Genomic DNA, 15,009 nt, shown 5'->3' with positions numbered 1-15,009 from the left:
CATGAATGATAAAAGATCTCATATATATTAAACTCAAAAAGAGAACTCTATAGATGTATGCATTTTTTTAATAGAAAAATCATGCACATCATACTGGAGTCCATATTAACACTACTGACTCTTATACATGTACCCTAGTCATACTGAGCATTCAGTGATGATAGGTATATAAATAATTGTAGTGAAAATGAAAAAATCTACACTTTTCAAAATGCATGTAGTTTTTTCTTGGAACTATTTACTTGTACTGAATAATTTATACGTCAATCTTATCTGTCAAAAAAAATAAAAACATGAAATTTTTCTTCTGAAGTAGTAACATTTTCTTTATTTGTATGCACGTAAAATAATTAACAAATTAAAAAAACAACAATGCACAACAACAAAAAAATGAATCAAGTCAAGTATTTCATACATAAATATAAAAAAGCTTTCTCTGCAGTGTGGGACATGACAGTGGCCATTTTCATTCTGTGTAGGCAGTAAATGATTGGTCCTCCTTGTTATAGCCAATCATACTGTGGTCTATGCCCAGGTGATCTATCAGCTCTGTCAGCTCGGGGCGGGGCTCCGGCATCAGGTTCAGTAGATCCACTAGCCCTTCCTGACAAACTTGGTACCACTTTCTTATCAACTCCTCCATCTTTCCAAGGTCATGCTAAAAAAAACAGAGAAAAATTAATATAAGTCTATTTCTGCAATGATATATCTATATTAAACAAATTCAACCATGTATTAAATTTATTAAACATTAAATTACAGTGTGCATGAATGGGGGCTGGGGGCCGGGGGTTGGGAATTTTTAAATTACAGTGTGCATGAATGGGGGCTGGGGGCCGGGGGTTGGGAATTTTTCTGCCTATAATGACTTAATATATAAGTGGCTATTATTGCATTTCAAACACAATCTAGCTATAAGCTAGACCCCCTGATTCCCCTTCTACTTGTTTATTTCTTCCTTCTACTTCAATTTCTAGAGACAACCAGTATTACTGTTACTGTATTCACATATCATTGAGAACTATCTACCAAATAACAGATAAAACTACTAGTCTCTTGAGCCAATTGTATTAGAATGAAATTCAAAAGCTAATTTGACAACTTGAAAACTTACAGTACAATTGCCCTTTTGTGAACTGGCCTTGCTAAAAGCAATACACATTAATTCAAACAATTTCAAGCAGTGGCCTGAGAAATTACAAACCTTGTTTTCATAAAACTGGACAAGTCTCAGCTTCCTCAGCACATCTTCCTTTTCCTTTATTGCTGCCTGAAGCTGTTGTCTCCTTTTACCCTGCTCCTGTGTCTCACTGTCGGCAGACTCATTCATAATACTAGAGGAAGCCATCTTGTCACAGACCGGGTGATCCTGGGAAAAGTCTAATCTGTGTGGTCTAACTAATCCCGACACAGCGGTCTTGTGTCCAGAATCAGGATCAGAGGTGTGAAGTTTTTTTGTGTCAAGTGAACAGTATGAAGGACTAAGGACATCCATAGATTTAGAATTCGCACTGACTGAAACTTGGCTTTGTTCTTCACCTTTTTCTTTCTTAAGAGTCTGTTTGGTGCCATGTTGCTCAGCAGTGGCTAGCAGAGGGGAGGTGAAATGTGTCCTTCTTTGTGCATTCTGTCCCATCACTGGAGAGGAATGGTATCTGCCACATCGTTTTAATCTTTCTTTCAAACCAGAGCTCATCTGAGAACATCAATGGAAAAATCAGATCATTTTTACAGATTATCATACAAAATATAGGTAAAACATACCAAGTAGTGATAACAAATACAGTAAAACATGCTTATAACGAAGTCCGAGGGACGGGTGATTTTGCTTTGTTATAAGCATAATTCGTTATATCCGTCCAGTTTACAACAAGTAATCAGGTCACAGGGAATAAAAATCACTTCGCTGTAAGCATCAATTCATTATAAGCATGTTTGCTATAATTATAACCATGTTTTACGGTTACATTGTTCATTTAAGTAAAAACATTGTACATGTTACATGTACATCTGTTTATAATTGTAACATGATTATTCATAGAGGCATACATGTCAAAAGACTACCTGAGATGCGGAGCGATGTGGGGTCAAATGGTTTTCCTCTGTCATTATGTTATCTTCTGAAAAAAAGATACAATTATACAAACTGCCTGCTATGTAATTATCTACAGTATCATCATTCATCACAATTTAATTTTTTCCACTATTCATGGTATAGTGTTGTCTACTGTTTTTTTCCGAATTGTGCAGTTAAAGATATTGGGAAGGACTCTCTAATTTGTCAATTAAGTCTGGTATGGCAATACTGAATACAAGTTAAACTTATAAATTGGCTCCAAAATTTCCATTCTGATTGCTAATACGGTATATACTACAAATAAAGAATTAGAAAATGACCAAATTCCCTGATGCAGTAGTCTTGTGTAACGAAGCTTAGTAAGTTGAAAGCTGTACCATATGTAAAGGTAACATCCAAGACTTTTTAATTAATTGGCATGCATGTTATATATGTGTATTTGCATGTTCTCCTACTTTTTGACTAATCTTTTCTTAAGCAGTATAAAAAAAATAACATACAAATGATGTTTCAGGCCAAATGTATACCGTATTATACACTAAACAAATGAGTGCAATTGTTTTTCACTTGACCAGATTATAGGAATATTGACAGTAGAGTCCAGAAATGAGGCCATGTTGTATTTTAAATAAAATTGATCTTTTTGAAGACAGATTGAAACATAAATTCAATGTACATTAATGTATGTGACTTTTGGCATGTATTTCATTTCAATCTTTTTTTAAAATGTCCCATCAAGAAATGTCAGAGTAACGTTACTCTCCCCAGTGGTAAATATCATGCGCTTAAAGCCTTTGTCTTCAGAAAAATGTAATCACAAATGAACAAAAAATTACTTCCATATGGTGGTAAAATACACGTAAGTATACCATAAAAGTGTTTGACAATCAAATGGGGGTCAAACCACCAAACAGCTCTGCCTAAACTGTTTCACCTGTGTTATTTTAGGCCTACAACGCTTGCAAATGGCTTCGCACAGTCTTATCAATAAATTCGCCCAATATTCAGTTGTATTAAAAGAAATATAAATTTGAGACATTGGAATTCTTAAATTCACCGCTGACAACGAAAGCGAAAATTAAACGGGGCGAACCTTTTCCCTCTATATACAAGTACAAGCCAATTTGAACACAAACATACGATTGACTGACTTCTCCCATCTAGAAAATCAATCCAGTCTGACATATAAAACATTATACTAACGTCATGCGTATGGCTGGTGTCACAAAACTCTCACAGCATATCATAGTATATTTGATTACATGTTGTGTATGTCTGATAAATTACATCCATGACATCTGTAGTATATAGTACATGGCCACAATTAGCCAGCTGCTTGGTGTTTTGACCAATGCCTATTGGCGTTCGAAGATTAAACTCATTATGCAAAATTGTGTTTTGAAATGTATCTTTCTAACCTGTGCATTCTTTTTGAAATATTCGATGTTGAAATCTGTTTTCATTTTTGACTTTGCCGCAAAAATCAATGTTAATATGAAACACGTTAAGTCCATTATGCATGGCCTTTTTCAAAACGTTTTTCTGACGCCACATTTTCGATGATTAAAAATCATCCATTAAGGGTATTAAAAACACAATTTTCTAAGTAACTTACTACATGTATCGCACAACATCACTAACTGTTTATATATTGTTTATCTTTGATTATAATTATTTTATTAGGAAATGTACCGGAAAACGTTTTTCCGTATACAACACTTTAATTTTAGAACATCCTCCTAGACAGGAAGTTGCAGATGATGCAGACACCTAAGCCAAAGAAAATCATTTAGACTTTTGTTTTAAGAAAATTCTTATATGTAAGTTTAGTTATAAATAATCTGCTTTTAGAATAGCTTTTCTTTTGCATACGCCTTCCAACCAAAAGATTAATGAGTTTCTCTATGATCCAATTTATGCCTTAGAACTGTAGCATAAGACGTGTTTTGTGACTATTTAAGTTTATGATAATCATAAATACATAATTTCACACCGGCAGTTGTTGTGTATAAGAAAGTTAAATCATAGGTATTTTGTAATTTGTACAAAGTCTGTACCCAGTTATCAGATCATCCGCTACACTGAATCTAAATTAGACTGTAAACAGGTAAAGGAGTATGGTCATTATTTATCAATTTATGTTAAATATCTACATACTGAAGTATAACGTTACAAAGTGAGTTATAGTTTGGAATTTTGATTTACAATTTCTCACTTAATTTCAAAGCATGTACAATTTGCAAACATTTGAATTGTTTAAGAATGAGTCAAGAGGCTACAACGGACCTTAAACGTACCCATGGACACGCAGCACTGTTACGCAAAGGCTCCTCAAACAAAATGGCCCTGAAGGAGAAAATTGTTCAGATATATGAAGCATTCTTTCAGGTATTAGTCAATTTCTGATGTTACTTAAGGTATTGTTGTTTTTATAATTTTCAATCTAAAGTTACAAATCATTTCATGACAAATTAATTTTTCATTTTAAATATTCTTTTAACTTTAGATTGAAAATTAGTAAAGAACAAGATTTAGAATCAACACTTTCATTAAAAAAGAACAAGAAACTGATTGATAGATCTGATTTTTCAGATTCATACAACCTTCTAACTTAATTTTAAAGAATATGATTACATTTAATTCTGTAATATTTATTGGTTTCTTTGCTGGTAATAGGGAGAGGACCCTTCTTCAGGCAACCCCAACTTCTGGGATGAATTTTTCTTGCTTAAGGTATTGTAAGCTATGTCTAGATTTTAGTTTTCATAATTTTTTTTATTGTTTACTATAGTTCTTCATCTTTTAAAATTTAGCAAAAGAATGTTATAACTCTTTTCGATATTCATGACTATTTGTGGTAAAGACAGCATTAAAGACCAAATGTTTGGATAAACAATACTGAATATATTAACAAAATGTTTGTTATATGAACAATTATTCAGATAGTAATGTCTTTCATGCAGACCTTGTAATATACCTGCAGATAAGGGGCCATGGGTTTTTTTTTTATTCTGGTGCAGAGAAATTTTAACTGGCACTGAATATTTTACTGAAGTGTGGAAAAATTTTACTGCACTGGCTCCTGAACAGTGTACAAAGGCTTATAGAGAACAATTGTTTAGAGTTGAATTTCTTGCATTATTTCTCTGCATGAATATATTAGAAATTGGTTGCTTTTATCTTTCATACAAATTTAATTCCTCCCTTGATTTACAGCCAAACATTCCATACATTGAAAGCGAATTTGACAAAGTCAGTGGAGAAGGACTCATGATGTTAAAGGTGAAGTATCATTTCCACAGTAAATCAATTAATGACAGAATATTTGACCTTTTCCTACTTCGTATTTCTTTTGTGTATATGCAATAATTGTAAAACATTGTTTATTTTTTGCAGGAAAATCTGAATGCTCTGTTTTACAGAGCTGTGGAATCTTTAAAGGAAGACAATACCATACGAGTAGTCAATGCAATTTATGTAAGTAATTAAGTCATACAAAGGATTATACAACATCATGAAATGATCTTAATCACTTCACTCAGATACTGGAATGCATTTTCTTGCAATGTTCATATCTTTTAACATTACATGAACTATTATTGTTAGAGTTGATACCTACTGTGCAACTATTATGCATGCAAAAATTACAGTGAGATTGTAGTACGTGCAATGAGCACGAAACCAAGTACATGTATGGGAAAGCTGTGTGAAGACATACTTTAGATTATTTGACATATAAAACAATAGAAAGATTAATGAGGGCAGTTATAACTTAAAACTGATTTTCCTGCTGTTGTTGTTTTTCTTTCCAGACAATGGCGGCATTAGTTCGTGGGGTATGTAGAAAGAATTTTGGAGATTTTGGATTTGATGTTATCAATATATTGATTGGCTTTGATGCTGCAGAAACTGTTATGCAGGTAATTTCTCCTTGATTATGGATAAGATAGAATCATGCAGATGGATATTTTTTTGTGATTTACACCTTGGGTCTGGAATCATTCATTAACACGTGTACTTCTTTTATTTTATATAAGGAATTGGTTGAAAATTTGAATCAAATCCTCAATGGAGAATATCCAACAGCTTTAAAGCAACAAGTTCTCAGATTCATTATGGTTTTAGCAACAGTAAGTGTTCAGATCTTTGGAGATAAATCTTAATTAGGAAATTGAATGAATGCATGTTGATGAGAATTGGTTAATATACCTTTCTTGGAGGACTTTGAACTATACACACATTTTAAATGCTTAATTTTCTTGTGCACATTGTGTGTACATGTACACACTTTCAATCTGTTTATATGAAATTCTTTCTTTATTAGGCAGCTGATAACATCAGTCTGAACACTTTACTGGAGTACCTCATGATTAACAGCGTCTTCGAGTCCCTAATACAGGTATCACTACAAAAGTACATTGTAGTACTTCCTGTGAAGGAAAATGGTGGTCTGATACTTTATTTCATAAGGTTCATAAATTATGGCACAGTCCACTCTTCTGTCCTTATCATGTTTATCACCATATTGTATTGACTTTGCGAAAACCCCAACAGATTAGAAGAAAAAAATATGTCTGTGTAGATCGACTTTTACATCTCCGGTTTCCATTAGATTTTAGGAGATGTTAACCTGAGACAGATGCTGGGAGGTGATGCTGTGCAGGTCCTTACTCTGCTGGTGCAGTATAGGAAATACGAGGTAAACGTTAATCACTGAAACGTTTATTATACCTGTACTGGGGTAACTAATTTCCTCTTTTCAAGACTTTATAAGGATATAAGACCCAGATCATACCCAGATCAAATTGTCCACATCACAAGCTTTGGGATTTGCAGTAATCAGTTACATACTTAAATTGTGTCTTTTTCATCTTTATTTCAGTCGGCAAATCCTTACATTGTTAAACTTTCCATTTTGGATGACGAGTTAGCATTGACTGTGAGTATGCATGGACTAGACCTTTGTTAATTTTGGTTTTCATTTAAGTAATATATTAAAGGAAAAATACACACCAAATAGCTATATTAAGTGTAAAATTGCAGTAAAATGCTCATGGTAATAGTTTTGAAACTTTTCTATTGTTCAGCGACCTGAAATTATATTTTACATGTATATAATATTCCATTTTTTGTTTAAAAACAAAACACTAATTATTTGCTGTATGTTTCAGGGTTATGCCCAAGTTGTACTGGGAGCTTTATCAGACTTTAACAGGTAGGTATATTGCACACATATTTGTTTTGTACATGTATAAAAAGTTACTGTGCTTTCAATATATTTTTAAAATAAATGCCAACTTAGATGAAATAATTTGTCATTTAATTGAAATTTTTTATTGGACAACATTGGAAATGTATGAAGATATTACACGTGAAATACTTTGGTACATACCAACATATACCGATATTTATTTTCAATTACAGGGAATACCACTGTCATAGTACCGAGGCTCAAGCAGGCTGGTTTTCTGCATTTGCAAGCATGGTAATTAATTTTGGTGGCAAATTGTGATGAAATTATTCTATTAATTTCAGGTTGGGAATAAATTATCATTTTGATAGAGTTATTGTTAATGAAGGTTCTGTGTTGAGTCAGAAGGTACACATGCCTAGCGTAACAAGCCGGCGGCATGTCTCATGCATGGAGCATGTCCCCACCAGTCATCATGTAACAGAACCAGAAGGTTTCATTAACAAGCAATCAGTGGTGTCATTTCTGGTTATAAAATTTTTGACATTTATTTTCTCATCAGGAGGAATAATTAACATATAGGAATGCAAAATTCAATTTTTTCTGAAGAATTTTCTGTCAATCATACCAATTATGACATCAGAATACACATATTCATACAAATTAAATTATGGTTGAAAAAAGTGGCAAAATACTTGAAAAATGAGGAAAGTTCATTTAATTTTGGTCATTGAAAGATCTGTATTAGCAAAAAACCTGAACCTTGATAATGTTATATGAAAAAATCAAATTTTATTTTCTCATAAAGTTTTGATTAAGTCTAAGTTTATTGGGATTTTATTTTAATTACATTTTTATCTTTTGTTTTTAGATGTCTACTCTCTCTAGAGATTACCAAAAAAATTGATTTAGAGGATGTCGAAGTCTTGGTTTTCTGACAAGGGAAGTAACTCTTAAAATTGTCTTTGTAGGTTGGAAACATGTTTGTACCAGATGAAAAGCATATCTCAGCTGTAAGGTATGCATTCTTTTTATATGTATGGTACATTTACATCTATGTACTGAAAATAACTTTTATTTGTTTTGAAGATATACCTATGTATGCATATCTTTGACTTTCGTGTTTTTGATACATATACATGTATCAGTTAGTACTAAAAAATTGCTTATATCGTAGTTTTAATTGACACCCTTGGATAAAAATGAATAGGTTGATTTCATCTTTATCTTGATAACAAATACATTTACATGTATATTTAATTTCATACATAAATGATTTTTTTTTTTGGTGAAATTGCTTTGTATATGTATATAAATGATCCTTTAACATCTATGAATAAAAAATATATACCGGTATACGGTATTGAATACACCAGAATTGAATTGTTGGCCAGTAAACTCTGTTTGAAAGAAGAATATTCATTTGGTAGTATTTTCATCAGATTTAAACACTATCTTTCAGATAATATAAAATTACTGTATTGTTATATAGATATATCACTCCTTAAAAATTGTAGTCTTTAATAGTTATTTTTTTGGCTTTCTTTAAAATTTACAGTATTTTCAAACATTTTTAGTTTCCTCAACTCAAATATGATCAGAAATCCATCAGAGGTGCATTGCTGTTTAATATATGAAAAGAGAATACCAACTTGATAGACAGAACTTGAAGAAATTATAAAAACACTGGAAAGAAAGTTTATTTAAGATCAGTTTGTTTTTTCTTTGTAGGGCAAACGATTTAGTTCTACTAGCACTGTATGAAGCCATTCACCTAAACAGAAACTTTATCACAGCTCTCACTCATGTAAGAGGATTTAATTGATTCAATGGCACTGAATAAATATCAAAATTCACAAGATTTTATAGTTATATATCCATATTTTTTATGACTATTTAATGGAAAGTGACTTCTTAAAGATTATAAGTAAAAAAAAAAAAAAAAAAAAAAAAATTATTGCATTGCTTGCATGTTTCATATAGCTGTCATCCTTTCATGTAATTTTTTTTCAAATTTTTCAGACTCACACCCCATCAACACCGACCACACCCCCTTCCTCCCCCACGGTCCCAGTGTCCAATCCCCTTAACGACCCCGCCCCAGGTAGGAACAGAGCCATCCCATTCATCAAATGTTGTGATTGAAAGACATTTATATATTGTAATACAACATAAAAAATTAAATGCTACAGTATTAGTAAATGCTACATGTACGGTAAATGGTTTGTATATTGTTGTGTTTTGCTTAGAACTGCATAAAATTGACAAAGCCCTTCTGGAACAGTCTAGTCACCCGACCAACCTATTGGTGACGTTTCTAGAGTACAGTTCCATCATGATGCAGGATACAAAAGGTCAGGCATAAAATCTTGTACATACAAATTGAAATCTGTGTAGATGTTCTTTATATTTTATATTAATGCATCCTGCTTTTTATGCATAATATTTGTGTACATGTAGTTCTGTGATTTTGGTTAATGGAAGATCTAGACTTGACAAAATGGTGGGTTTTTTTTCAGATGAAACAAAACACAGCAATGCCAAACTTTGTCTAGTTATTCTAACATGCATTGCAGAGGTAAGAAAAGGGGTTTTTAAATAGATACCATTACTGATCTTTGATAATATAAATCTGTTTTAAGTATTTTCATAATCACTGAAGACAAACTACTAGTACGGTAGTTTTCATTTTAAATTTTAGGACCAGTATGCTAACTCTCTGATGCATGATGTAAACATCAATTTCCGGGTCACATTACACAGAATGGTGGGTAGATTATTTACAATGATAACACTGTCATATCAAATACATGTACAAAAAATTGGGATATCAAACAATGAGAGGGCTTATCTCAAAATTCTTGACTTTCAGCCAATGAGACATCGGAAAATGAAAGTGGAAAAAGACACACCCTCTCGCCCACTTGTTTGTGCCCTATTAGGTAACAATACATGCAATTATTTCAACAATCACTTTCCACATCCAAGTAGAGAGTTAAGAATTTGCTCAAAAAGATAACTGAATTTAAGATGAAATATTGCCTATAGGGTGTTTCACTGTTTTAGTTTTAATTTGTTCCAGATTTAATGGTTGAGTTTACCATGAGTCACATGATGAAGTCATTTCCTTTAGAGCTGTACAAGTAAGTGGATCATATTTGATTTCTTATTACAGAATAAAGCCTTGGGTTTTTTTTGCATATTCAGTTGCAATCATTTTGTTAAAACTGAGATTTTCTATGAAATTTACCTTATCATATCAATTGGTTGGCATAAAGAAAAGAACATACTTATTACCAGTTACGCCCAATACATATGCATGATCTCTTTCAGCCGATGTTTGGGAATCATACAGCGAGTCCTGTGTTATCAGAAGAAGTGTCGAGTTCGTCTGCAGTATCCCTGGAAAGAGCTGTGGACTGGTGTGTGTTAAAGATCTTATTTCAACTGTTATAAATGTTGGCTCAGCAATTACGCTAAGTGTAATGACCTAAAAAAAATCATTTTAACATATCTCAGTTTGTAAAGTATAGTCGTACATTTGTTTTCAGCTCTTATTAATCTCCTGAAGTACCTGTTGTCTAACGAGTCCAATCTCCTGAAGAAGCATAATAACATTTTTCACCTGTCATCCAAGGTAAACTTCTCTCTTGGTAAATTACATTTTGTTGTCAAAATTCACAAACATGTACTGAATAGTTCATATTGCTTTTATCAATATATATGTTATTGTACCATATTCAAAAACTTTACATTTGTATTATACATGGAAAATATACACATTTTCATGGGGAAAATTATACACATATTTGTATATAAGATATTATAGAATTATTTTTTCTTTATTTACATACAGTTCAGTGCTCTTGCAATTGAAATTGTTTCACATCTATAGGTAGTTAACATCTTCAATTTGTTCATCACCTATGGTGACACCTTCCTGCCAAATCCCAACAGCTACGATGAATTGTATTACGAGATAATCCGGATGCACCAAGTGTTTGATAATCTCTACTCCATGGGTAAGCACCATCATAGAAATTATTTTGCACAACTTTAAACAAATACAATTATAAACTTTACAATAAATGAGTTCAATAGCATTTATTATGAATATCTTTTAGTTACATCCTTATTGGATATAATGCTTTTAAATCCATACTCGATAACTTTTAGTAACATCATTATTGGATAACATGCAGTTACATCCTTACTGGATGTCTTTTGGTTACATCCCTATTGGATGTCTTATGGTCACATCCTTATTAGTAATTTTTTTTAAGTTGCTTGTACATCCTTACTAGTTATCTTGAAAAATACAGGTGTATTGATAAATGATAGATTTGTTGTTTCTGGTCATATTATTTTAAAGTTCTGTTTGTCTTTTTTACAGCATTAAGGTACACCACCAGTGATGGCGAAAGCAAAGAATCTGCTGCCCGACTAACCAATCACCTGGTCAATGTCAAGTTAGTTCAGTTTGTGTTATATTTTTTTTTTTTAAAAAGTGGTTTGAACATTCATATTTAAAAAAACTGTTCAAGAAAATATCCAAATATTTACCATGTAAGTTCAACTGAAATACATGTAGTAAATATTTTGATAATTTCAAGAAAACCTGTTGGACATGCAGGTATAATTTGCTAAGTGTCTATATAACAGGAGAGAACTTCTCAAACTGCACTTGTACAAAATGTATTACTGCTTCATAACTTTCTTCTCAGGGCGATCATCAACCACTTCTCTCCCAAGGTTGACTCCTGGGCAGCAGCCAATCAGCTCTCCTCTCTCACCGAGGAACAGGTAAAACCAAGTGGTGGTTATCAACAACATTACTACTTGTACTTTAAATGTTAGATACAATATTTTATATAAAGTATCCCTGGAAAATTTTTCTTCAATAGTTACTTGCATTTCTTTGATTATATTTTGTATGGTACTTTTATTATTTGTCACAAGGTTCTTGATGTGGTGAGAGCCAACTATGACAGCCTTACACTTAAACTACAAGACAGCTTGGATCAGTACGAGAGATACTCGGAGAAACCAAGGGAAAACGCTTTCTTTACCAATCTAGTGAGTCAAAATCTTTTCATTATAAAATTGAGGATTTTTAAAAGCTTATTGTTGTGTAATTTTCCTGATAGAGTTGTTCAACAAAATGATCGTTACATTATATAATAATAGACTGTTGGACACCAAACGTGGAAATTGTCTTTTTTTTTTTTTTTTTGCAGTTAATCTTCATTTGTTGATTATAGTTAAAACATTAAGGGTAGGAATGGGGGGAGCAAACTATGACCTACTGAACATGTTAAATATGCATGTAATATGGTACATTATTGCTTAAGGACGTTGTTTACTCAGGGTTTGAGTTCTAAAATTCGGATTCTTACAAAGTTCAATGTCATGAGTAAAATTTGTTCTAAACACTAAAAGTTTTCATGAAATGAATTATTATTGACAAACCATTTAGTATTTTTACTACATTATGCAATTAGGCTCAAACAAAGTTTTACTTTTAGCAAAACAGAGGAAATTCGGACTGAAATTTTCAGATTTTATTTTTCACTGAAATTTTTTTGGTAGTACTGTCATATTGAAAGTGAAGATTTTATCTTTTAGTCAACATAATTTTGCACATTTTCTGCTGGTTTTATCTCACTATTTTGTTTAGATATTCGAATGGCACACACTACAAAAATATTGAAAACTGCTTAAAAACGATAAAATACACCATATCCCAAAATTTTGATCATTGACCTCATATAACTTTTATGCCTGCAGAGTAAGGTCAATGTACCTAGTTTAATGCTATTAATGTTTTAGTATTATCATCATTCAGTTTTTCGTAAAATTGAATCAAAAAGGTAAGGAATTTGAAAACTGATAGAGGAAATTCGGACTGGAATATTCATAAAAATTGTGAATGAAAACTTAATGCTTTGTGTCTGTTTAGTGTTACTGATATTCATAAACTGTATTTAATTTCTAAAAGAGTTTAGCAATTTGTATTATTTTCACAATTAAGAAAAATTCAATGATACTCAAAAAGTTTTAGGGACTTTACTTAAAATATAAAGAAATAGTCAATGGCCATTATCTCAAAAAGTAGGTCATTGACCTACTTTTTTGAAAGTGAAAAATAGCACTACCATGATAGGTCTTTAACACACAATAGATGGTTTTTCATTATCATCAGTGGAATTTTTTTTCATTCTGAGTAAACGTATACCTTAACTGAACATGTACTAGTAATGATCCTATTGACCTGGTACAGATGATGTTGATAAATCACTTGTAGCACATGCGCTAGTAATTATTACGAAGTTGATAATTTACAAGGATTATTATGTGCTGATTAATTACCTGTAGTACATGCTTTGTTGACTTTCGTACATTGACTATAATGTGCTGATGAATCACTTTAATGACATGCTTTAGCAATTAACTCTATAGAGCTTGTACACATGTTGTGATGTTCTGATTGATTCCCTGTAGGTGCGAGCGGTCGTGATGGATGTGAGGAAGAGTGTGAGCAACCTAAGCCAGTATCATCAGCACGTCTTACAGAGTGTGTCCGAGATGTGAGGATCCAAAAAAATAGTGGAAGATTGTCGGACTGGTGGGATTGGGCGAGATGTGAAGATCCGCACAGAAAACGGTGGATGTTTGTCGGACGGTACAATAACAATAGCATTGTTCATTAAATATTTGTTGGGCTTCATTATGAGAGAGAGAAGGATGACTGTTTCATATTTATTTTTCTTACATTGCACTGTACATTTTTTGTGTATTGGGGTTTCAACTATCGGTGCCATATGTACCTAAAGAATTCTGTTGATGTTGGTATCAAGAAACTGTATCAATAATAGACAAAACAACTTGGAATATCATCAAAAGATGTAATAATCAATACTGTTATAAAGTACCACAATGTCAAAACTTGTTATTTTTACTGTTGTATGTATTTAAACGAAATTTAATGGCCATTATTGCTACCAATGTTAAAGCAAAAATGTTACAACCTTCTTAACATTTTGTGTACATACATGTAATTGTATCAATTAAAAACAATGTACATTCTAATCAGTGTACTAGTCTGTACATAGTTACAATACTGGAGAATATAAGACACATAGACATTGCATATTTACCATTGGGCTTTCAAGCGGGTCTTTTCTTCTCTTTTTGTGATTCCTATTTATGATTCAGATTGTATGTGAATTGTACCTTTGATAGTAATGAAGTACTAAACTTGTTTTCTATGAAAACTGATACTGGATTGATAGAAAATGTTACTTGGAAAATTCAGTTTACAGGTCATTGCTTTAATAATATACCTGTACTGGTAGTTGTTATTTATGAAAAATAGTTCAGAGATGTTCATTGGTTTATGTATGTTTTTTTTGTGAGTTATGGCTGTTACAGGTTAATATGTAAATAAATGCATTTACATGTACATTAGCTTTTGACTCTGTTGACTATTCATACATGCAAATCTTATTCACATCTGGTCAAACTATGAATGGGAAGCACTCTGTATTATATTATGTAGATGTACATAGTATTGAATCAACCTGTCTTTATTTGTTATGCATGGCAGTAGGCTGTCTAAATACATGTATGCATAAATGTATTGTGATATTGAGACTGATAATATTAAACCTCAGTGCAATAGATAAAGTCTGTGGTCATGCATGTATTTTATAAATGTTGATGAGTGTAAAAGTCTCTATTG

The 15,009-nt window shown here is 32.1% G+C and overlaps 2 protein-coding genes across 2 annotated transcripts; one reads left to right on the top strand and one right to left on the bottom strand.

The window, feature by feature from the left end:
* Positions 1–247: 247 nt before the first annotated feature.
* LOC128179730 (swi5-dependent recombination DNA repair protein 1 homolog) lies at positions 248–3,635 on the bottom strand. Its single transcript, XM_052847275.1, has 4 exons — positions 3,496–3,635; positions 2,065–2,120; positions 1,205–1,696; positions 248–658 (listed from the first exon to the last, which is right to left on the bottom strand). Exons 1-4 carry the CDS (start codon positions 3,629–3,631, stop codon positions 467–469), a joined length of 876 nt encoding a protein of 291 aa, XP_052703235.1. The 5' UTR covers positions 3,632–3,635; the 3' UTR covers positions 248–466.
* A 166-nt stretch (positions 3,636–3,801) lies between these two features.
* Positions 3,802–14,991, top strand: LOC128179727 (armadillo-like helical domain-containing protein 3). The gene is made up of 27 exons (XM_052847271.1): positions 3,802–3,897; positions 4,339–4,465; positions 4,754–4,810; positions 5,294–5,359; positions 5,474–5,554; positions 5,890–5,997; positions 6,115–6,207; positions 6,402–6,476; positions 6,690–6,776; positions 6,960–7,016; positions 7,249–7,292; positions 7,502–7,562; positions 8,240–8,286; positions 9,000–9,075; positions 9,291–9,372; positions 9,518–9,622; positions 9,788–9,846; positions 9,970–10,035; positions 10,141–10,210; positions 10,351–10,411; positions 10,602–10,690; positions 10,820–10,905; positions 11,164–11,290; positions 11,662–11,737; positions 11,993–12,071; positions 12,228–12,344; positions 13,770–14,991. The coding sequence occupies exons 2-27, from the start codon at positions 4,340–4,342 to the stop codon at positions 13,857–13,859; spliced, it is 2,085 nt and encodes a 694-aa protein (XP_052703231.1). The 5' UTR covers positions 3,802–3,897; position 4,339; the 3' UTR covers positions 13,860–14,991.
* The last annotated feature ends 18 nt before the right edge of the window (positions 14,992–15,009 follow it).

Source organism: Crassostrea angulata, chromosome 4 (assembly GCF_025612915.1).
Source record: "Crassostrea angulata isolate pt1a10 chromosome 4, ASM2561291v2, whole genome shotgun sequence".
NCBI lineage: Eukaryota > Metazoa > Mollusca > Bivalvia > Ostreida > Ostreidae > Magallana > Magallana angulata.
This window is presented reverse-complemented; position numbering and strand designations above follow the sequence as displayed.